At 35.1% G+C, this 26,515-nt stretch overlaps 1 protein-coding gene across 1 annotated transcript; it reads left to right on the top strand.

Annotated features, from left to right (window-relative positions):
- Positions 1–12,571: 12,571 nt before the first annotated feature.
- Positions 12,572–19,444, top strand: LOC128988479 (actin, muscle). The gene is made up of 5 exons (XM_054409806.1): positions 12,572–12,727; positions 12,810–12,965; positions 16,961–17,339; positions 17,895–18,002; positions 18,705–19,444. Exons 2-5 carry the CDS (start codon positions 12,840–12,842, stop codon positions 19,220–19,222), a joined length of 1,131 nt encoding a protein of 376 aa, XP_054265781.1. The 5' UTR covers positions 12,572–12,727; positions 12,810–12,839; the 3' UTR covers positions 19,223–19,444.
- The last annotated feature ends 7,071 nt before the right edge of the window (positions 19,445–26,515 follow it).

The raw sequence follows: 26,515 nt of genomic DNA, 5'->3' as shown, positions 1-26,515 counted from the left end.
CCGTTTTTGTCCCATCAAAATCGGACAATGTTTACGGTTTTTGGATTTTGGGATCTACACTACTTTGTTTTTTGTTTATAGCTCACAAACCGTAAACATTGTCCGATTTTGATGGGACAAAAATGGAAATGTTTGTTAAATTGACGTTATTAATGTAAAAGACTAAATTTATACATCGGTTTTTAACTTTGTTAATGACAATTATGGAACTAGAGCGTTCACGGAAGTGTCACTAATCGGATTATAAAGGGTCGGGCGGGACCGGCCGATAATGACCCTGCCCGTCCGTCTGGGCTGCCTCAACTTAGGGTGGCGAGACCTATACAGGAAAAGTAATGGGTGCAACAGAAACTGCACGTTTAGGACGTTTGACACTATTGACAGTAACATTTCCATGCATTTGGGTAGTGATATAAATTAATAATAGATTAAAATACGAGCATTAACTTACTTTGAAACGTGTACCCTAAGTTAATAACTAAAAATCTGTATTTTTTGGATCCAGTAAAATAGTGATTATTTCACGAATGAAGCCCTTGTGTATTAACTAGGGACATAAAATCAGGGATAAAACTAAATAAATCAAAAATATATATTACACAAATAAATTAATTTAAGTGCTAAGCTGCTAGTTTGTGCTGTTTTTCCTAGTTATATTAAGCAAAACAAATTGTGATATTTTGCCAATAGGTACAATTCCAAATTGCATGTGAACATTATTTAAAGTTTCTGTATACCCAATATTCCTTAAACTTTACCCTCCTTCAGTAAGGCATGTTGAGGTTTTAGCAAATTTCCATAAAGGGAAGTAGTTATAACGTAGGTGGTACGGTAAGATCTAGACTCAGGACCCAAGTACTCATTTTGATGTCCCCCAGAGGCTATAAACAATATTCGTTCAAATTTTTATACATGTACCTTTATGTAAATGCTATAAACAAACCATTTTATTTTGAAATCCATAACTACAAGAGTTTCAGAGTCATCCTACAATAAAATGAATGAGATTTTCTTTGATCTTCAGCTGTACATTTCCGTTTGGGCGTCAAACAAATTATTATTTGAGTACAATGATCGACCCGTCTGGTTTTGTAAATAATGTAATAATAAAATAAATTTTAAATGCCAATCTTTACCTCGAAAGAACAAGGATGAAGTGACGACACTCGTAGCTCAAGCCTACGAATAAAAACTAGTATTTTGACAAATATTTTACTAAACAAATTTTACTAGGGTTTATGTTGACTGCTTGAAATGCAATTAAAATATTATTGAGATTTTTAATTCAATAGCAGAAGTAAACTATCTATGGTCTACTCAAATTGAGAGGTCTAGATTAAATTCCATCAAAAGCGTTTGAAATATCCTTAAAAAAATCCACTAGCATAAGCATATACACAAATTTAAACTATTCACTACTGGGCAGTGTTGGTGACGGTGGGAGGCGGGTCTAAGCAGTCTTGTTCTATCTTTAGATTAAACATCACACTCCGTTTACGGATGATTCCTCTATTCCTCATCAAGCCGAAACAAACTCAATTATTAATCACTACTACTAACCCACTTCACCCACGTCTTCTATCTAAATAAACCAAATCACTCATTTCAATAATTCAGATCTATAATCCGCTATTACATGAACCAAAAATTAATTTAAATGACGGCAAAGATGTACATTATATAGATTATCGCGTTCAAATTGTAAATGTGAGTATATTATAATGTGAAATCCGCCTAATTTTCGTACATTTATCTAGTTTGACATAAAATGATGTATCGTGATGTACGAATTTCACAGACAATTTTATTTGAAACCAAAACTAACAAGTACATAATTCTTTCATTCCAAAATTTAACTCAAATCACAAGAACGGTACTGGCTAAATAATACCCCCACCGCAGCAAACCTGCAGTCTAAGCTAAGTTCCATTTACCTGGCTGGATTCCTACTAAAATATTCCAATATTCTAATTTTAAATACATCCATAAACAAGCAAACTACAACAAAATATTTATTCTCCATAAGATTACCATGGGGATTTTAAATTTACCATTTTTTTTAATTATCTCCTTTACCGTTGGACATACGCTTCAATATACACGAAATTATTTCTTTTTTTAAGCTCTACAAAATGGTTTGGAGAGACATTATGATGTTTTTTTTTTGTTTTTAGGGTCAAAATGGGGAAAATATATTTTTACCCCATAAAACCCCCCATGAACATCCGTTCCCATAGTCCCATTATGCTGGTTTGCGAACTCGTTTGAATAAACGTATGTTTACACGTTTGTACCAAATTTCATCAATACTTGAAACAAACCGTCTAAAAAAAATAATATTCCAGCTACAATTTATCAGTCATTTTATTCCCATGATATAAAAGCATTTGTTTTCGAACTCAATACGAAGTAAATGTTTGTAAGTAAATACATTGATCTTGCTAGCTATGAACGATCATCCTATGAAGTCCTAGAAATCAACGAAAGTAATGTTTAATACAATTTTTTGTAAATATGTTATACTGTTTCAAACAAACTTTACAAAATGAATAAACCCTTACGTTCCAGAAGAGTAATTTTATTAGTAAACAATTAAAGTGACTGCAGCGTCAAATCATCTATCATTTTGAATTCGTGAGTTGTAATCCATGCCAATTTAACAATCTATATACTAGGTGGCGTTCGCAGAGGCATCCACAAAATTGAGCGGAGCCATCAAGGGTTTATATTATATTCTTTTGGTCATACTGCAGTAATACCAGTCGTTTTTAATGCATGCGTTGCGGGTCTAAAGTAACATTTTTACTCTTAAGGAAGTAAAAATAGTTTTTATCCTCTATGGAGTAAAAATCAGCTGTTGTCAACTCAGTTGTAAATTACTATTGTAAACGACAGCATGTATCGAAATATGTATCGATTCGTGCTTCGTAATCATTTTAACCTACAGTCTACAGCCTCTTCCCATAGCGTTTTAGCATTGCAGATACATCAATCCATTCTCACACTCAACACGCTCACCTTTACTACTTCCTTCACCACCCCCTACGTCGTGGACCTATTTCCCTCTCTTCCCATAGCATTTTAGGATTGCAGATACATTAATGTAATTGCCAAAGACAGTTCCCACACTCCACACTGCTAGCCTTTACTACTTCTTTCACCATTTTATATGTCGGGGGGATGCTTCCATCCTCTTCTCATAGCATTTCAGCATTGCAGATACATTAATCCAACTGCTACAAACGGTTTCCAGTTCCCACACTTCACACTGCTCACCTTACTACTTCCTTCACCTCTTCTTACGTCGCGGACCTATTTCCCTCCCTTCCCATAGCATCATAGGATTGCAAATACCTTAATCTAATCGTCATAAACAGTTCCCACACTCCGGACAGCTCACCTTGACTACTGCCTTCACCGCTTCATACGTCTCGGGCCTTTTCTCTCCCTTCCCATAGCATTTTATGATTGCAGATACCTTAATTTAATCGTCATAAACAGTTCCCACACTCCGTACTGCTCGCCTTTACTACTTCCTTCACCACTTCCTACGTCGCGGACCTATTTCCCTCCCTTCCCATAGCATCATAGGATTGCAAATACCTTAATCTAATCGTCATAAACAGTTCCCAAACTCCGGACTGCTCACCTTACTACTTCCTTCACGTCTTCTTACGTCGCGGACCTATTTCCCTCCCTTCCCATAGCATCATAGGATTGCAAATACCTTAATCTAATCGTCATAAACAGTTCCCACACTCCGGACAGCTCACCTTGACTACTGCCTTCACCGCTTCATACGTCTCGGGCCTTTTCTCTCCCTTCCCATAGCATTTTATGATTGCAGATACCTTAATTTAATCGTCATAAACAGTTCCCACACTCCGTACTGCTCGCCTTTACTACTTCCTTCACCACTTCCTACGTCGCGGACCTATTTCCCTCCCTTCCCATAGCATCATAGGATTGCAAATACCTTAATCTAATCGTCATAAACAGTTCCCACACTCCGGACTGCTCACCTTACTAATTCCTTCACCTCTTCTTACGTCGCGGACCTATTTCCCTCCCTTCCCATAGCATCATAGGATTGCAAATACCTTAATCTAATCGTCATAAACAGTTCCCACACTCCGGACAGCTCACCTTGACTACTGCCTTCACCGCTTCATACGTCTCGGGCCTTTTCTCTCCCTTCCCATAGCATTTTATGATTGCAGATACCTTAATTTAATCGACATAAACAGTTCCCACACTCCGTACTGCTCGCCTTTACTACTTCCTTCACCACTTCCTACGTCGCGGACCTATTTCCCTCCCTTCCCATAGCATCATAGGATTGCAAATACCTTAATCTAATCGTCATAAACAGTTCCCACACTCCGGACTGCTCGCCTTTACTACTTCCTTCGCCACTTCCTACGCCACGGACCTGTTTCCCTCCCTTTCCATAGCATTTTATGATTGCAGATACCTTAATCTAATCGTCATAAACAGTTCCAACACTTCGGACTGCTCGCCTTTACTACTTCCTTCGCCACTTCCTACGCCAAGGACCTGTTTCCCTCCCTTTCCATAGCATTTTTTGATTGCAGATACCTTAATCTAATCGTCATAAACAGTTCCCACACTCCGGACAGCTCGCCTTGACTACTTCCTTCATCACTTCCTACGTCACGGACCCGTTTTCCTCCCTTCCTATAGCATTTTATGATTGCAGATACCTTAATCTAATCGTCATAAACAGTTCCCACACTCCGGACAGCTCGCCTTGACTACTTCCTTCATCACTTCCTACGTCACGGACCCGTTTTCCTCCCTTCCTATAGCATTTTATGATTGCAGATACCTTAATCTAATCGTCATAAACAGTTCCCACACTCCGGACCGCTCGCATTTACTACTTCCTTCACCACTTCCTACGTCGCGGACCTATTTCCCTCCCTTCCCATAGCATCATAGGGTTGCAAATACCTTAATCTAATCGTCATAAACAGTTCCCACACTCCGGACTGCTCGCCTATACTACTTCCTTCGCCACTTCCTACGCCACGTACCTGTTTCCCTCCCTTTCCATAGCAGATTTTGATTGCAGATACCTTAATCTAATCGTCATAAACAGTTCCCACACTCCGGACAGCTCGCCTTGACTACTTCCTTCATCACTTCCTACGTCGCGGACCCGTTTTCCTCCCTTTCCATAGCATTTTATGATTGCAGATACCTTAATCTAATCGTCATAAACAGTTCTCACACTCCGGACCGCTCGCCTTTACTACTTCCTTCACCACTTCCTACGTCACGGACCTGTTTCCCTCCCTTCCCATAGCATCATAGGATTGGAAATACCTTAATATAATGGTCATAAGCAGTTCCTACACTCCGGACAGCTCGCCTTGACTACTACCTTCATCACTTCCTACGTCGCGGACCCGTTTACCTCCCTTCCCTTATAATTTTTGGAATGCAGATACCTATATCTAATCGTCATAAACAGTTTCCACACTCCAGACTGCTCACCTTTAGTACTTCCTTCACCACTGCCTACGTCGCGGACCCGTTTTCCTCCCTTCCCATAGAATTTTAGGAATGCAGATACCTAAATCTAATCGTCATAAACAGTTTCCACACTCCAGACTGCTCACCCTTACTTCCTTGCTTCCCGTACTTCCTTTAGCATATTCTACGTCACGGACCTCAAGCTAGTGTCGTCATTTGATTATATTTATGATTCATACCGTTTTTGTTCTAATATCTGTGGAATAATGCTATCAGCTATTTCTTTATCTACTGTATTCAAAAGTCAACAGCTGATCATATGTTTGTGTTTATGTGTCAAATACTGCTTCCATAAGGATTACATTGAAACTTTGAGACCCAGTGGGGCGGATTCCTGAGAGTTATTTTTAACGCCATATAGATGTGGCACTCACCGATATGGTCTTTATCACCATCCAAAATTTGAAAACGATCGATTCAGCCGTCTAGGAGGAGTTTGCGTATTACGAAATGCATAAAAGTCGACGTATAAGAGCTTCGCTCGCTTCGCTCGCTCCGCTCAATTAATACGCAAGCAGGTTTCTTTTCACAGTCATAACTCGATAACGGTTTGACGGATTTTAACGTTTGAGGTGTCAAATTAAAGGTATTTCCACGTAGATGTGCAAATACGTCTCAAAATATTAAGAAAGGGCACCACTTAAGTACACTTAAGGGCTAAAGTTTGGAAGGTGGCGCTCTCTGTTGACATTAGATCAAACTTATTTCCTTTTGTTTACAAATAACATATGTACGTAGTTTGAAATAGTTTTTAAGGTTAACCACAGACCTCAGGACTTAAAACTTCCAGAGCAAAGCTAGAATTTATATTTTGTTTCAATCTGTTAACTAAGTCTGGTTCATATTTGTTAAAGATGTAATTTATTCATATTATAATGTCCATAATAGTTATGTTAGAAAAGAACATATGATGTTTCCTTGGCAACAGAGTTTAGTTGTTTGTTATATTTTGATGAAGTAAGATGTATACACAAATCTAAGTTTTTCATTCTATCAGTTTTACTATTAAATTAACTTAATTTTTGATCCACAAGACGACTTGTTATTTTAGACGATATTTCCAACATGGTAGCAGAACAGAGTGGTTAAATTAATTGAGAAGAAGTTAATAGAATAGTGAATGATGAGTAATGAAAAACAGATTGAAAAATTAAGAGGGACTGAGAATTTCACAACATGGAAAATAGTCATGAAGGTAATCTTAGAATGTGAAGGAGTTTATGGAATTGTTAGTGGAGAATTCGGAAAACCAACAGCAGGTACACCAAATTATGACGAAAAATTGGTAAATTGGTCAAAAAATGATGCAAAAGCCAGAAAATATATTGTTTTATCCCTTGAGACGAATCCTCTACTTAGAGTAAGCAATTGCTCTACAGGAAAAGAGATGTGGGAGAAACTTGTCCAAATTTATGATGTGAAGTCAACTGAAAATATTGACATATTGAGAAATAAGTTCCATAACATTTCTTGGGAACCTACCCTTGGAATGAATGGTCATCTGGAAAAGTTTGACGAAATCCAAAACCAATTAACAATATACGGTAAGCCTATTAATGAAGACGATTTGTGTGCTCGACTTCTTCAAACTCTACCAAAGGAATATGATCACATATATGTGACTTGGCACGACTCACCAAGGGAGGTGAAGACATGGGACATTCTACAGAAGAAATGTCTCAACTTTGAATTACGTCTAAAGGACAGAGACGAGATGGATGTAGCAGTAGCCATGGTTTCCAAAATAAAAGTAAGTTCTAAACAGCCAAAATATATGGGAGCCAAAAATGCCAAAAAGGGAGACTTGCAAAAATTAGGAGCGATAAAATGTTTTTCATGTGGCAAAAATGGTCATCTATCTAAAAACTGTCGAACAGGTGTAATTTGTTTTAAGTGTCACACAAAAGGACATAAATCAAATGAATGTACCCGTGAGATACAAAATGCTGCAATGATGACTCGATCAAATCTAGAGGTAGGCCTAATTGATAAGTCATTTTTCAGTGAATGTGACAACTGGCTTGTTGACAGTGGTGCTTCTCACCATGTGACAAACCGCAGGGACTGGTTCGCCACTTACAAACCATTTGATACTCCTAAAAAGATGGACAGTGCTCGCCAAGGTGTTCATATTCAGGCCTTGGGGTCAGGAAAAATAGACGTTATGGTTTTTGATGGTAAACAGTGGACTTACAGGTATTTCGATGATGTTTGGTACTGTCCTGATGTTGCTTGTAACTTATTCTCTGTGAGGAAAGCAGGTGAAAAAGGCATTCACCAGACTGTGAAAAACAATGGTAAGTCATGGGTGTTTTCTCAAAATGGAACAGTCATTGCTTTGGCTATATTTAATACAGCTAATCAATTGTATAATATGGTTGTTAAGGTCATTCCACCAAAAGAATCATGTTTTATTTTGAAGAAAATAAACAATAACGATGATAAACACTACTTTAACATTGAAGAGAGTAGCAATGATATCGAGCATGATCCCCTTGACAGTAGGCAATCAATTCTAAATGATGAGACCAGAAATCAGCTTGTTGACAGTAATCAGGACAATATATTCCATGAAGAAGAGCAAGATATTGTGTATCCAGGAACCAATGATACTGATGAGCAAGACATGTTGTGTCCTAGTGATGATAACGCTATTCAAGGTGATGTATTACAAGATGAGACTTATAACCTGAGAAAACGTGATGGAATAAAAATACCTATGAGATATAGAGATGATTCTGTCATGTGTGTCAGTGACAGAGATAAAAATGAGCTTTTAGCTTCTGCAATACTTACAAACGAAGTACCGGAAAATTATGATGAAGCAATTAGATCTGAGCATGTCGTCGATTGGAAATCCGCTATGGATGAAGAAATAAATTCATTAATAAAAAATAAAACTTATGATTTGGTTGATCAACCAAAAGGAAGAAAAGTCATCCATAATCACTGGGTATTTGCACTGAAAACAAATTCTGAGAACGAGATCATTCGTTACAAGGCGCGTTTGGTCGCAAAAGGATTTACTCAGCGTCCTGGTATTGATTATGGTGACACTTTCAGCCCTGTAGCTCGGTTTAAGACGATGCGAACTATGTTAGGCTATTCAGTTCAGTACAATCTTGCTATCAAACAGTTTGATGTTAAAACAGCATTTTTGAATGGCAATCTTGATGAGACTATTTGGAAGAGTAAGCTTCAACGGTGTGTTTCCCAATCTTCAATGGAAGCAGAATATGTTGCCGCTAGCGAGACCTGTAAATCCCTTCATCTTGTGAAAGAGATTGGCGCAATTGAAGAAAAGTCTATTCCTATACTACATGTGGACCATCAAAGTGTGATTAAACTTATCCTTCATCTTGTGAAAGAGATTGGCGCAATTGAAGAAAAGTCTATTCCTATACTACATGTGGACCATCAAAGTGTGATTAAACTTATGAACAATCCAATGTTCCACGATCGCTCTAAACATATTGAGACGAGATACCATTATGTTCGACAGTTGGTCTCTGGGAAACAGATCACTGTCAGATACATTCCATCAGAAGAACAAACCGCTGATATTTTAACAAAGGGCTTATCATCATTGAAACATGTTAAAATGAAAACTTTCATTGGGATGGTGACCTCTTAACTAAAACTTATTTTTCTAAAATGTATTATGGACATTACGGGGGTGTGTTAAAGATGTAATTTATTCATATTATAATGTCCATAATAGTTATGTTAGAAAAGAACATATGATGTTTCCTTGGCAACAGAGTTTAGTTGTTTGTTATATTTTGATGAAGTAAGATGTATACACAAATCTAAGTTTTTCATTCTATCAGTTTTACTATTAAATTAACTTAATTTTTGATCCACAAGACGACTTGTTATTTTAGACGATATTTCCAACAATATTAAAGAGTTTCCTAGCAATACTAGACAACAAAGTGTTTGTAAAAATATTTAATAAATATTTAATTCTTTTTGACTATGATTAAATTGATTTACCTTACATCGTACTTTAGTAATTATCATGTAGTTACAGTTTGATGCGATGAATTGAATGTTTAAAAGTGATTATTCACAGGGCAGTTATCTGTTACATTACCATATTATCATGTAATTTACAATGTGTATCAAAATTCCAATTCCGTTATAGTGTTTTCTGTTGTTTGGTTAACTTTTTTTATTTCATTTCAATTTAAAATCAAATGCCATGAGTACGACGAAGAGCTGTGAGTGACTGGAGGGAACGCGGACATGACCGCTTGCATCAACCTCTCAATTAAACATTTGACGGGTACATAGTGGTAGTACCACCGTTGTGATACATCCAATCTCGGACAAAAGAACTTTAAATGTTTACATTGTAGTGGCTTACATTTTAAGCAAGAAAAGACTGGCCGAGACAGTTAAGTTTTTACTCTTTGTTGCAATAAATGAAAGGTTCGTTTACCTCATTTGTGCAATTCACCATACCTTCAGGATCTTATTGGAAACTCCCAATCTGAAAAAAGGACTGAGACTTATATCCAGAAATTATTTGGATAAAATTCGTCAATTCAATTCTGCCTTTACCATGGTCAGCTCCGCGAAGCTCATTAAGACGAGAAAATTCTACAGGGGATCGACAATTTCAAGATTCATGACACGTTTTACCACCGAGTAGGTCCTCTAATTCCTCAAGAAGGTGATGATCCTGAATACGCATAGATATATAAGTAATTACAACAATGTTACTAGAGCCCAAAGGAGAATTAAGCTCAAATCAAACAAAAAATTCAATGAAAAAATACGCGGGAAATAGGGTCACAATGCCCATTTGCCAATCTTTGAAGACAGTGGCAGACATTCTGTAGGGACGAGAGCTCCGAGGAGTCAAGTGAGACTCTTATGTACATAATAAGAGACAGAAGAAGTGTCTTCCCTCGCTACAATGGTGCTACCTGTGTAGATGTCACATCAATTTTTAAAGGTGAAAACAAAGCACCACCTGGCCAAATAAATCTTATAGTTTTTTCCAATACTAATAATGTTAAACGCGTATCCATTCTAGATCTGTCGTTAGATCCATTATGTTCCCCTCTTATGTTCCCAATCAGAGACTTGACTTGGGTTGGGGCCCCTAATTTATACATGCCTAAAACAGAACATATCGTAGAAATAATTTAACAATGCTAGAATAAGAGTAGCAATGGTTGGCGTCAAGAGAGGAATTGAGCTTCATTAGGTCAAAAGCTCACTATACAGTGTGTGGTTGACATCTATGTGCTCATAGAGTGCACCTGCCTACGATTCATAAGAGATAACCAAAGCAGTATGATAGTGAATGTGAATTTAAATATTGTAGATTACTTTTATATTTTTTACATCATAATATTTTGTATATTCTACAATCAGTCTCAGTCATATCGATTATTTTAGAGTGACTCTTTCATTAAGGTCTTGCTGTTTATGTTTTTTGTTTGTTCTTTTAATACAAGTTTCAGTTTTGCTCGATTTAGAGCAACATGTTATCTAGTTATTTTTAAATTGCTGTTTGATAATTAATTTAAATTCTTTATTATTATACAACCTTTTGAACTTGAGAATTATCAAAATAGTTTTCTCACTTTACATAAATTTATCACAGACCAAATCAACCCCCATCATTCATTTCATTTTTTTTAGCTTGTCTAGCAAATTAAATCTACTAGAGGTCATCCAGTGGTCGAAAACTCGACCAAAAAATATGTTAAGTACAAACTTTTTTATTTTCACCCCACGCTGTAAATAAAACATGTGATATGAATTTCTTCACTTTGTTTTGATTTTCTGTCTATATTTCGTTCTTATTTCGTCACCAGCATGGCAACCCATAAGGCCCATGTTATTTTTTAAAATTCAAATTCATTTTTTCTTCTTATTTTTTAGCCTTTTTTAATTTATAAAGGGATTCTGCACATCTACAGGTGAATATATTTCTAACAGTATGCGTAGATTTTCTCTGAAATGCACACGAGCTGAGAAAAAGGGTTTTAAAGATACATTCTTGCCTATTATATATATGTAGATCCTTTATTAATCAACAGACTTTTGAGCTTGAGAATGATGAAATTGAAGTTTTCTCGCTTTACATAAATTTATCACAGAGAAAATTGTCCCTCATCGTTCAAATATTAACATTTTTTTCTGTAAGCTTGTCTGACAAATTTTGTATTGTCATGGATCTACCAGTTAATGAAGGGTTTTAACTTAAAGTCGACGTTGGTAAAAAACCTAGATTTTCCACCGTTCCATCACAAAAAAACTTAAAAAATTCATAAGAACATAAGATTTTCTCAATGACATTGAAACACACAAAAGAGCTCCGATGAGTTTTACAATCATGTGGGATAAGACTGTTTTCTGTAAAAGATTTGTTATTGAAGTAGAAACATTAAAGTTTGTTCTTACCAAAGATTAATGAAAGACTATTTTGCGTCACAATAGTCTATTTGAAATGTATAGATCATTGTGGGCGTTGAAATATGTGATTAGGAATTTCATGTATCAGATTGAATGCCATTGTATAGCAGACTCAAGGATATTTTATCATGTATTTTACCTAAACTAGTAGTCTGAGTTCTCTATTGTGTTTTTAATTGACTCTACGTGTTGTTTAACATCTGTGAGGTGAAATACAAGGTTTGTATAAACTGTTGTCAGACGCAAAGAATAACTTATTCAAAGTCAATTTTCAAAATTGATCTATGGTAGAATCTCCTATCTTACTGCACCAACCCTGAAGGGGTGCCCATAAGCCTAGCACACATACTAAACCAACTTACTGTCCCATCTAATGAACTCAAAGGCCTACCCTGAATGGGGCACCCATGAGCCCAACATACTAAACCAACTTACTGTCCCATCTAATGAACTCAAACAAATAAACAAACCCTAGTGACGCGGAAGGTAAACAAAGTGCATACAAGGTCGGTGCACGACGGGGTGGGTTGTGGACCGCGGGCCATATAAGGCTGTGGAGGGGCGGGGCGCGTCACACGAGGCCGGGGCCAAAAGCGTTCCCTCCATTCCCTTGTAAGGCGGGTGATATTTCGGGGTTGGCGCGAGTCCGGGAGGAGATATAGAGAGTGGCGGCGCGGCAGGAGTGTTCACTCGCTATTCAACACTCGGCAGAGCAGGAGCTCGCGGTCTACAGGTGAGTTGAGTGTCATCAGTGATAACAGTGATATCTTCTGGACTCAGTGGACGGTGGCTAAAGTGTCTGGTTCTCTGTGCAGGTACAATAAGCGACAACCAACAACTTCACAATGTGTGACGACGATGTAGCCGCCCTTGTGGTCGACAATGGCTCCGGAATGTGCAAGGCTGGCTTCGCCGGCGATGACGCTCCCCGAGCTGTCTTCCCCTCCATCGTGGGTCGCCCCAGACATCAGGTGAATAAAACAATAAATAGTAAAGAAAAATAATTTAAACAAATATTAAATTATAAAAAAATATAAAATACAAATGGAGTTTATAACATTCAAAAATAATAACAAAGTTGAACTTAAACAAAAATATTTATGAAAAAAAGTTAAACCAATTTAACAAATAGGGAAATGATTTTTAAAGATTATATGATAAATGAAAATGTAAACCAATATAAACAACAGAAATTAAACAAAATACTGAGTCAGAATTTGTAAAAAAAAAATATTTTTGTTTTTTAATCTTTGAAATGGCTTTGAAACAGACTGCAAATACAGACAGAAACAAATTATCGTTTGAAAACAATATTGTAATGATTTGAGAAAAAAATCTAGAAAATTAAATAGAATATGTAACAATACAACAGAAATAAATAAATACAAAAAGAAAACAACAAATCAAATCATAACAAATCAAAATAATTGTTTTAACTAATTATAATAATTCTAAAATAAATTTAAAATGGGACTGTTTGCAATTAACCGAAACAAGTATATAAAATAAAGCAATCAAACTAAATAATCTTAAAGAAAACATTTTTGAAAACCAAGAAATAAAGGGTTAGAACAAAGAATAGCAGTTGAGGTTAACAATAATATAATTTGAGATTAAAATAATAACCTAAACGATATAAAAGTAGTAATATGCAAAAATAAAATAAATAATACACCAGCTTAAAATTATATGCCTATCATACAAAACATACCAATAGCCAATAGCTGAATTGGTTTAGTTTGAAAACAAACAATTGCACTTTAAAATAGACAATACTTTAATATTATAAGGTAGAAATGTAAAAAAACTTGAATTGTCAAGTAATAAGATTGCAAATTACATTAACAGCTCAATGGAAATAAAATTTACATGGAAAATAACAAAATAACCAACGACTGGTTGACAAATATTTCACTCACATGCTAAGACTAAATATTTTTTTGGAAATTTTGTTTAAACATGCATGGTTAAGTAAAATAATACTTCAAATTATAACAGGGAGATAATACCAAAGGACAAAAGTCATTGCACATTAAATATATTTAGGACTAAAACAATGTGGCTTTGTTTTTATGTTTTTAATTAACTAAACGTTTTTATTTGATAGTTCTTACAATATTTCAAACCATTTAATTTTTAATTTTACAAAACAACAGTTTATTATGTCAAACGTATTACAAATAAAAATTAGAAAATAATATTAATTTTTTAACGCTTCAGTTATCACGATAGTATCAAGTTTTCGTGAATACCGATAAGAAAAAAATAATTACAAAGGCTATACTGTAACCAAAATAAATATGAGGTTGATAAAATTAAAGATAACTTAAATGTATTCAGTAGCTATAAGACCACTAACTATAAAATAATGGATACATTTTAATGTAAATTTATAATGTTATTCTATTAAATGTACTACCAACCTGAATATTTGTATTACGTTTTAATTGAATTTAATTAAACTGTTAAATCAAATCTGTTAATGTAGTTAAATACAGACACAAAATGCAAACAATTGAACAGTAGGCCGATCTAAATTTATTTATTAAAATAAATAAGTATAATGTATTACATTTTTTTATTTTTTTCGCATTATTCACGAACTTGTGAAACATGCAAAATACGGTCCATAATTTTTTCATACAAAAATCTATGTTTTTGCTTACTTAGTTATTAACTAAATATACACATGCACATATAAACATACACATAAATATACTGATGAATATTACTTCGTATTAAAATTTAATATTTAGCTAACTGTCTTAATATAGTATTACGTTTATAATGCACAGACCACAGTACTACACTAATTTAATCATTTAGGGATATTCGATCCTAAACAAACTATATTTTATAAGTCTTGAATATTATTTTCTCTCACATTGTAGTCTAACAACTTTCCTTGAATTTTAAATATTGTGGGATTTCAAAACTATAAATTCGTGATTTAAATGAGCTTTATACACTTTGATCAACCAGTACCATACTCTTTAATCTGTTGTTGTAATAATTTGCCCTTTTTACTTCGTGTACAATATTCATATTACAACCAAAACTGGAATATTTCCTGAGCAAGCTAGGGTATTTGTAAAACAGTTTCGTTGGCCTATTGAATTACAAAAATAAAACTTAAGTCGTAACAGTTCAATATTATATGACTTTCAAACAGAATAATAGTTTCATTACAAACCATGCAATCATACAACTATATTTGATAAGATAAATAAACACGCTCTCATTCTTACTACATGAGGATAGTAAAAATATCCATAGTTTTACTAAAACCCTATGTACCTATCACAGGGTGCTGTAATTTTCAAACATAATAACTAACTTTCAATATAAAACTAAAACCAAAATAAAATATGTAGAAACCCCCTTTAAAACATATTGTTTTACCAATAAACGTTATTCAACAATTATAAATATGTTTAATCAAAATCATAACTTACCCTTTAAAAACAGTGACACATTGTGTAAAATAATATTCATAATATCAACATTATTTTCGGAAAATTTTTTACGGGAATTAAAAATTATAAATTGATTTCTTTATGATTGAGGACGATATAAATAGCCCCGGCACGAGCACTGCTCTATGCCCTTATACGTAGCGGGGTTATACTTAGAACAAACTCACTGAAGCTGTTTATAGCTCGCTCCCGCAGCACCCCCCGCGTCTGAGTCCCCCTTGGCACCGTTGTATTTATAAAGAACTCATACTCTCTGCGAAACGTTTCAATAAATAATAGTGATGACATTTACTGAGAAAGAAAACTAAACTATTATTACTTATTACATTTTTGAAAAAAAAAAAACTTTACGTGAATTATCAAAATTAAATGTCAAATACAAAAGGAAAAACGATAAACTCAACCGGAAGTAATAGATTTGCGTACAATTTTCTTAAGTTGTTTATCCACATAGTTAGTTGAATTAATTAACTTTGAAATGAAACTTAGAATAGAAAATCGTACTGAAAGATGAAAATACACCGGTATATTAATTAAATAAGTTTAATCGTGAGCAACGAAATTAGGTTAGGAAATTAGGTAAACGAAATTCGCAAAAGAATAATAACAGGTTGTAAAATTCATCCTTAAATTAAAAAGTACAAACATTTTGTTCTCCAAAATATAGGACATCACGTAAGAAATTATTTGGAAGTGAATTCTACAAGCTACAACAATACAATGTGTAAGTGTATGGATTGGTTCGTTTAAATTAGCAAACAAATATTAACTTGACTTTTTACTTAAAATTTTACGTCATGCTATAAAACATTACTCAGACAGTAAAGTAATTCACGTGTCAAGATCAAGCGGTGAAAAAGATTTTCTTTTTTTCATATTTTTTGCTGTTCAATCTTTAAAGTTCGCTTTATAAGAAACTAAATAAATATTGGAATTGCTTTCCAATTTGGTAATTTTGAGTCGTACTGGCACGTACGCAAAAGTGTGTAAGCACTACTTAAGCTCTAAGTAATTCATAAAACTGATACAATCGTCAAAATTAACTAATAGTATTGTTATTGTAACAGAATTTGGTTTCTCATAATCAAACTGAAAAGATCGAGGTCCATGTTTTTATTTGCCAGAATGCGTCTCGACAAAACCGCAGTAGTATTGTTTTTATGCCGTTGTTCACATTATTGTTAACTCACGATCGAAATCAAAATTACACCGATTCTTCCCAAATTGTAAACTAAGAATCCAGCAAGCTTTTGAATTTATTATGTATTTTATTTCCGTCGCGTTGTCTAATCTTTCCTCAAAGTAATGTATCGGTGATGTATGAATTTTCGTCCAAAACTCGATTTCAAACCAAAACGAACAAACGCAAAATTCATTTATCTGTACAATAATTTTAAATCCTCGAATCGCAAGACGATGTCCGTTTAAGTACCCGACGCTTCCTGCAGTCCCCGATGTCTCGCCGCTAAATCTCTCTTCTCTGTTCCCAGGGTGTCATGGTGGGTATGGGTCAGAAGGACTCCTACGTAGGAGACGAGGCCCAGAGCAAGAGAGGTATCCTCACTCTCAAGTACCCCATCGAGCACGGTATCATCACCAACTGGGACGACATGGAGAAGATCTGGCATCACACCTTCTACAATGAACTGCGAGTCGCCCCAGAGGAGCACCCCATCCTGCTCACTGAGGCTCCCCTCAACCCCAAGGCCAACAGGGAGAAGATGACCCAGATCATGTTTGAGACCTTCAACACCCCCGCCATGTACGTCGCCATCCAGGCCGTGCTCTCCCTTTACGCTTCCGGTCGTACCACCGGTATCGTGCTGGACTCTGGTGACGGTGTCTCTCACACAGTCCCCATCTATGAAGGTACGAGACAACACTCTAAAAACTATCAAAGCTTAAAACTGTATAATATTTAATTTACTACAAAAACACACACTGAATTCGATATTAGAGATTTTTAGTGTCTTCTGCTCACATCGAAACCTTTCCTTTTCACCTACACACAGACAAGTCCGCACCAATCACAAGTTCAAAATAAAACACCCTGCATTTAACATACGTATTCCTGTAATAGCAACCTAAACATAAAAACACAATTGTGAAAACTTAAACGCCCACTTTGAATAGCAGATTGAGAGAAAACCAAATCACGAATACAAGTTATTATTGAGGAACAAAATTATTGGTTGGGGAAGAACTTCAACCGAATTTTTCGCTGTAGACTACAACAGTACTGTATTTTATTACGTTGGGAATTTAAAATTACAACTATCCTTAAAAAACAACTATGTGATAAAGGACTGTTTTGATCACGATGTCATATGTTACTTACAGTGTATAACCATAGATAAAACATTACTCCTTGTGTTGGTTAGTCTATGGTATAACCAATGCTAATGTTTGTTCTTCTTACACCAGGTTACGCTCTGCCCCACGCCATCCTCCGTCTGGACTTGGCTGGCCGAGACTTGACCGACTACCTCATGAAGATCCTGACTGAGCGTGGTTACTCTTTCACAACCACTGGTACGTATATTCTATTAAAACAATCGGGAAACTAATTAAACCACAAGTAATGAAATCAATTATGACAAAAATATGAATTTAACACAATATATAACACGAACTTTGAACGATATAGCTGCATCTAAAGTAAACGAAACCTTAAAACGTTAACATTAATCGTCAAAATGTAAAGATAAATAATTTATAATAAAATTCTCAGGAACTTTGAAATTTGAAATTAACATAAAATTCAACACGAATTTTGAACGATAGTATGTGTTGACATTAACGGCATCTATTGAAAATTAAACCTAATCCTGTGCAACCTTCAACGTTAAAATGTTAAGCTAAATATTTTGGTAATTAAATAAATTAATATTTTAATAAACCCCGCCTCTAGAGACCTGCTGGATTTGTTTAAGATAAAAAGTATTAAAAGAGTATTTTGGCTCGTACGTGAAGTTTTAATTCGTTTCTAAAGATTCAAAATTTGAAATAATTAGACCTAAGAGCCGAAAATCAAAAAAGAGGTAATTGTTTGTGAATTTAATTTTATAGCTAAAATTCACAATTCCTTACGACCCATTCTAGATGCGTGTTTAAAACGTTTAAGTTAACAAACCAACTCCTCCTAGGCGGACGATTTTAGTCAGTTACAAGCACTGTGTTTTTTTACCACCAACTCTGACCATTTAACTAACCACCGTTTTTCTACCCCAACAGCTGAGCGAGAAATCGTTCGTGACATCAAGGAGAAGCTGTGCTACGTCGCCCTGGACTTTGAGCAGGAAATGGCCACCGCCGCCGCCTCCACCTCCCTGGAGAAGTCCTACGAGTTGCCCGACGGTCAGGTCATCACCATCGGTAACGAGAGGTTCAGGTGTCCCGAGGCCCTCTTCCAGCCTTCCTTCCTGGGTATGGAATCTTGCGGTATCCACGAGACCGTCTACAACTCCATCATGAAGTGCGACGTCGACATCCGTAAGGACCTGTACGCCAACACTGTCCTGTCCGGTGGTACCACCATGTACCCCGGTATTGCTGACAGGATGCAGAAGGAAATCACTGCCCTGGCGCCCTCAACCATCAAGATCAAGATCATCGCTCCCCCTGAGAGGAAATACTCCGTATGGATCGGTGGATCCATCCTGGCCTCTCTGTCCACCTTCCAACAGATGTGGATCTCCAAGCAAGAATACGACGAGTCCGGCCCTGGCATTGTACACAGGAAATGCTTCTAAGCCGTTAAACCACCGAAACACCACCGTCTTCCTGTACAAATCTATAACATCGATTCTGACAAGAGTTATACGGTCGTTATTTTTTCTGTGAAAAGGACTGCTTGTGCGAGAATACAGGGATGTACATACGTTCGAGATTGTTTCTCTACTGTTTATATTACGATCATTTGTAAACGTATATTTTAATAAATTTAAATCTTGCTTGACAAGCTTTCGTTTTTACCAAGGTCTTTTTATTGATTCCACCAAACCTATTAGGGTACTCGTTATTGGATTAATGAAACAGTTGGTTTAAAATGTAACCGCTTAATCAATAAACGGCTCAGTTCTTGGAAATAGTTCTTATTTTATTACAAACGAGTACAATTCGAATCTTTGGTACAAGAAATGTTTAACTTACAAAACTACAATTTATTGTCAAATCAATAAATATTGGAATTAATACTACCTATTAATTTTAAGGTAATTTCAGGTAATTAACTACCTATACAACGAAGAAGGAGTAATGAATGGTGAATTTTATCAATTTCAATCAATCTAACCAATTATTTAAGATGGGGACGCCATTAGGTGCGTATTTTCAATAATGTATTAGACCATTTAAAGTTGAACTTGGTTCAATATCCAAAGTTTCTTTTTTAAATAATAAAGGGGAAAAGTTAACCAGCCATAAATAACAATGATAAGTGTTAACAAATATTAAAATATAGTTAAAAACAATTCTGTCGCCAAACCATAGCAATGGTATGGTGATGTGATAGGCTATTCCATAGACGATTTAACCCATATAATTACCTCCAATTTTACGGACAAGTGTACCTACCTTCGATTTTAAGTTTTTTAAGTGATTAGTCCAGTACCTAACAATCCATCTTAATTATTAATCTTGGCCCTCGGCCGAATCCCGAATCAGTAAATTACAGTATGGTCCACACACAAGAGTCTGCAGTTGAGGGAGGAGCCTATTTACCATGTGACTTCGAAGGAGCCAATGAGGCTGCACGTTGTTGCCAAATCTAATAATACCAGCTGATTTGAAAACATTTATTATATTTTTATTAGTGTCGTCAACAGGCGATATGGCAACCACACCAGCCCTGTCTTGTGATTGGCTGACGCCAACTGCAGACTCTCGTGGACCATAGTATAGTTAGCGATCAACAGAAATTCGATGATTCAAATACCCCAGCTTCTTAAGAAAGATTTGTCTTGTACAATCTTGGGAATAGAACGAAATTATGTTGGTAAATAGATTTTACCAAAACCATTCGTACGTCCATCGTCCATGAACCAATTATTAATTTATAACCTTTTTATGTAATAGGTAATTTGCAGTTTTTTGGAAGCTCTTTGCTAAATTTATTAAAAGCAGTTATTTAATTACCATCGTAATTAGATCTGAAATAAATATTGTCGTTGTTTCTGAATTAATAGTAAAACGAAGAAAATTCAATATAATTTTATCATTCAAAGAATATTTTGTAAGATTTAGGTTTGTTTAAGACTGGAGGTGAACAAAATTAATAACTTACGTTGATATTAGACACAACATAAAGCAGTGATTTACCTACCAAAATCAGGGTACAGCTTATTAAACAAAGCCTCTAGTCTATTTTAAATCCATGTCCATAAACTGAGTTGTCTCTTGTTAGAATCTGACTGTCGTTTAACTCTGGGTAAAACCTTAAAACATTCAACTGACGTACATCATGTTTAATTCATGGTCAACATCACTGGATCTTTGCAAGTGAACTCTAGAAATAGAGTAAACGCAAATAAGGGGGCGAAGCCCTAAAGGAAATCGCCTTCTTCGTTGCCACTAATTGTCCCTCCCCTGGGCCATGCTTTAAAAGGGACATCTCAATCTCAATTGTAAGAATCAGAGTTATAAGTAAGGCGGCTGAAAAAGGAATTTTACAGAGAAAACCTTTATTTTAGTGTACTTCACGTATAGATCATAAACTACATTTGATTGGCTTTTGGTATAAACACACCTGCGCGGCACGCGCGCCGCGCCTTGACGATCTCGTGTGTTTCTTCGCATTACCATTGACTATAAATCCGCATTACTAAGTCATATTTGTTTTAACGCGTCATAACGTGCCGCGTCCTGTGTGTTGTACCCTGAAGGACAATTAAACATTTTATTAATACACACTTATTTGCCGAAATAAATAAATTATGATGTTTTCTTTAACATTGTAAAATAGGGAGTAATTTAAGCGTATACTTTCTTATACAAAAGAAATTTTTCGTCATACTGCAGCAAAAATGGCCGTTTTTAATGCATTCGTTGTGGGGTCTAAAGTAGCATTTTTATAATTTTAGTCTCTAGGCAGTAAAAATCAGCTGTTGTATAAATTTGTAAATTTAGATTGTTACAATCGTATCGATAGAAATTATTTATCGATTGATTTATTGGTACAAGGTTTTAGCATATTATTGTCGATTGCTCAATATATCGATGGTATAATTGTACTGTAGCACAACCGTAATAGACGAAATGATTGAATAAATTACTAAACAGCTGCTTTATTTGAATTAGCAGAATTGAAAAAAAAACTGGAAGTCGTTTTGAGAAGTTATGTTATCTTTACATAAATTATTTAGTTTTCTATAGCTTTGTTTGTAAATTAATGATGCAATATGACGAAAAAATATAGTTCACCAAACGGGCAAAAAGTGGCTTTTTAACCCCGCTTATTTTCCGACCTCGGCTTCGCCTCGATCGCAAAACCTGTCATCGGGTCAAGAAGGGTCACTTTTAGGCCCTAGTGATAAAAATATACTGTTATTAAGATGTATAAATTGGATTTTTCACATACACTATTTTAATTTTACGCAGATTTCTAAGGTCAGATAATTTTGTACTTTTGATGGTTTTATCCAAGATACACTGCATATACACTATTTTTTTCAAAGAACTATTTTATGAAAAATATACAATATGGAACAATCAGTCTAATAAAATCTTAACTTTATCACATGAATGTATGTATGACCATACGTATGACGAAGGAAATAGTAGTTTACGCAACGTTTGCGTCAAGTGAGTCTTTACGACACGAGTAGAAAATTTAAGGCACGAGCCTTGGCGAGTGCCTTAAAAACTTCTACGAGTGTCGTAAAGACTATTAACGCGAGTTGCGTACACTACTTTACCTACGACCGTTTTTTAATTACTATCAATCTGGATTTAATTACTAACAATCACTAATGATAACTTTTTAGAGAGGTTATGTTTTCGTGTATTGTCATTGCAACTGAAAGTGATGCAACGACTTGTTGTATAATCAGCTGATTTCCTGTAATTACGTGTTTGTTAAACTTCGTTAAATATAGGTCCGTGAAGTTGGCGTACCCATATTAGCGTATCCACTTTTGATCATACCAATCGTTAGTTCATCGTTAGTTCTCGATAGTTCCCAAATTTTTTCGTTAGTTCTCAAAAAATAAAAAAATTATAGCCGATTATAAGTGGGTACGCTAACTTCACACTTCCGGGTTCTAGCACGCACCGTTTTCTGAGGAGAAATGTTTACATCTATATACCAATCGTTAGTTCTTCGTTAGTTCTCGATAGTTCCCAAATTTTTTCGTTAGTTCTCAAAAAATAAAAAAGTTATGAGGCATACAAAGTGGGTACGCTAACTTCACAATTGTACAATTTCCAGCGGGAACAGTTTTTTTACTATAAATGCCTATATCTATATACCAATCGTTAGTTCTTCGTTAGTTCTCGATAGTTCTCCAAAATTAACGTTAGTTCTCAAAAAATAAAAAAGTTACGAAGCATAAAAAGTGGGTACGCCAACTTCACACTTATAGAATTTCCAGCGGGCACAGTTTTTTTACTATAAATGCCTATATCTATATACCAATCGTTAGTTCTTCGTTAGTTCTCGATAGTTCTCCAATATTAACGTTAGTTCTCAAAAAATAAAAAAGTTAAGAGGCATACAAAGTGGGTACGCTAACTTCACAACTATACAATTTCCAGCGGGCTCCGTTTTCTGACTATAAATGCTTATATCTATACACCAATCGTTAGTTCTTCGTTAGTTCTCGATAGTTCCCAAATTTTTTCGTTAGTTCTCAAAAAATAAAAAAATTATAGCCGATTATAAGTGGGTACGCTAACTTCACACTTCCGGGTTCTAGCACGCACCGTTTTCTGAGGAGAAATGTTTACATCTATATACCAATCGTTAGTTCTTCGTTAGTCCTCGATAGTTCCCAAATTTTTTCGTTAGTTCTCAAAAAATAAAAAAGTTATGAGGCATACAAAGTGGGTACGCTAACTTCACAATTGTACAATTTCCAGCGGGAACAGTTTTTTTACTATAAATGCCTATATCTATATACCAATCGTTAGTTCTTCGTTAGTTCTCGATAGTTCTCCAAAATTAACGTTAGTTCTCAAAAAATAAAAAAGTTACGAAGCATAAAAAGTGGGTACGCCAACTTCACACTTATAGAATTTCCAGCGGGCACAGTTTTTTTACTATAAATGCCTATATCTATATACCAATCGTTAGTTCTTCGTTAGTTCTCGATAGTTCTCCAATATTAACGTTAGTTCTCAAAAAATAAAAAAGTTAAGAGGCATACAAAGTGGGTACGCTAACTTCACAACTATACAATTTCCAGCGGGCTCCGTTTTCTGACTATAAATGCTTATATCTATACACCAATCGTTAGTTCTTCGTTAGTTCTCGATAGTTCTCCAATATTTACGTTAGTTCTCAAAAAATTAAAAAGTTACGAAGCATAAAAAGTGAGTACGCCAATTTCACAACTATAGAATTTCCAGCGGGCACTGTTTACTGACTATACATGCCTATATCTACATACCAATCGTTAGTTCTTCGTTAGTTCTCGATAGTTCTCCAATATTTACGTTAGTTCTCAAAAAATAAAAAAGTTAAGAGGCATACAAAGTGGGTACGCCAACTTCACAATTATAGAATTTCCATCGGGCACAGTTTTTTTACTATAAATACCTATATCTATATACCAATCGTTAGTTCTTCGTTAGTTCTCGATAGTTCTCCAATATTAACGTTAGTTCTCAAAAAATTAAAAAGTTACGAAGCATAAAAAGTGAGTACGCCAATTTAGCAACTATAGAATTTCCAGCGGGCACTGTTTACTGACAATACATGCCTATATCTATATACCAATAGTTAGTTCTTCGTTAGTTCTCGATAGTTCTCCAATATTTGCGTTAGTTCTCAAAAAATGAAAAAGTTACGAAGCATATAATGTGGGTACGCCAACTTCACAATTATAGAATTTCCAGCGGGCACAGTTTTCTAAATAAAAATGCTTATATTTATATACCAATCGTTAGTTCTTCGTTACTTCTCGATAGTTCTCAAATATTTACGTTAGTTGTCGAAAAAAAAATTACGAGGCATACAAAGTGGGTTTGCTATCTTCACGATTATACAATTTCCAGCGGGCACCGTTTTCCGACTAAAAACGCTTATATCTATATACCAATTTTTAGTTCCATGCACTGTAATTTGATTCATCTTCACACAATGAAAATCAAAGAAACACTGACATTAGAATAACTATCACATTATGATTCTCTCGAAGAGAAAGGATTGCTTATCAGTTCCAGGATAGCGCTTATCTGTGATATCCGCAATAGTAGTTGCAGGTGTCACTCGGTTAGATTATTTTTTAGGAGTGATAATTTTGATTACGGTATCAAAATGATTAACAGTTGAATATGTTGAGTTAATTAGAACATCCAAAAAAGACAACGCTTCAAAAAATTGGTTTTAGAAAAGCAATGAAATCATATTTATACCTACTTAGTTGTGTGAAAAAGTGCATTTTATATAAAGTCCATCATGGAAACAAAATAAACTATCCATCAAAATGAAAACCAGAGTCTGCTAAGTAAAATGGTATAAAGTAATTTATAAGCAGTGATTATTTGAATTGGACTAAGCAGATAAAATATGTACGATCAAAGAACTTCTGTTTGGTTAATTGAACTAATCGTTTGTATTATTTTTAGCGAATTTCCCATATAGGGAATAAGCTATTACCGTAGGTCTCATGGTAAGACCTGGACCCGGGACCGATTTACTTTTTTGATTTGAGGTCCCCAGAGGTCAAAAACACCATCCGTTCAAATTCATATATATATATATATATATATTTATATATGTGTCCGTTAGCGCGATAACTCGAGCAAAAATTATCCGATTTTGATGAAATTTGGTACAAACGTGTAAACCTATGTTTATTCGAACGAGTTCGCAAACCAGCATAATCGGACCATGGGTAGGGGGGTTTATGGGGGGTTTTATGGGGTAAAAATGGGTTTTTACCATTTTTGACCCTCAAAACAAAAGATTCTGCAATTTCTTCCTAAACCATTTTGTAGAGCTTAAAAAAAGAAAGAATTTAGTATATTGAAGCACTGTTGTATGCCTAACGGTCGCGGAGAAAATTCAAAAAAAGTGTAATTTTTTAATTCCCATGTTATTCTTATGGAGAAAATGAAAACTGTCGTAGTTTACTTGTTTATGGATATATGTTGATAAAATTTGGCAAATTTATTTATTTCATCCAATACTATTGAAGTATCGTAAAAAAACAGTAAACACGTTTTACTTCCCCGTAGCAGCAAACCTAAGTACTCGTTAAATCTAATGTTATTTAAATTTAGAATAAATATGTCTTCTGGAAATATTTTAGTAAAAATTTAAGCAGTCAAGTTGAAATTCGCTTAGTCTGCAGGTTTGCTGCGGCGGGGGTATTATTTGTTTGTGTTCGGTATTAGTATTATAAAATTACATCATTAAACGTAACACGTAACGAGTGACAGTTGCACGGATCGAGACTGGAAGGTCATACGGACTTGAACAAACTGGAGACTGGAGTGGTGGATGGAATAAATGTGTACAACACATTACTAGCATGGCGTATTGGGTATGGCGGGGTCGAGACAATATTTATTTAGTTGTATAGTAGTATACTGTAAGCATTTTTCGTTGAATGAAGGTGCGCGCTGGAAATCAGAAGTATTAAATAAGTTTATCTATTCATTACTTGTCTATCGTTTTTAAAAAGAAATTATCATCTGTATCAACCACAGTTCCATTCAATGCAGTACACTCTCAGACAAAAAAACAATATTAAGCTACCTAAGCACAGGACAAGTTTCTTTGAGAGACACCTATTTTATAATAGTATCAGGTTTTTCAATGTGTTGCCTGAACCCCTGAAAGTGGAGCAAGACAAAGACAAATTTGGGAGAGCGGTCAAACG

This window comes from Macrosteles quadrilineatus, unplaced genomic scaffold, assembly GCF_028750875.1.
Source record: "Macrosteles quadrilineatus isolate MER2022 unplaced genomic scaffold, UCM_ALF_1.0 Scaffold_3__2_contigs__length_128488019, whole genome shotgun sequence".
Lineage (NCBI taxonomy): Eukaryota > Metazoa > Arthropoda > Insecta > Hemiptera > Cicadellidae > Macrosteles > Macrosteles quadrilineatus.
This window is presented reverse-complemented; position numbering and strand designations above follow the sequence as displayed.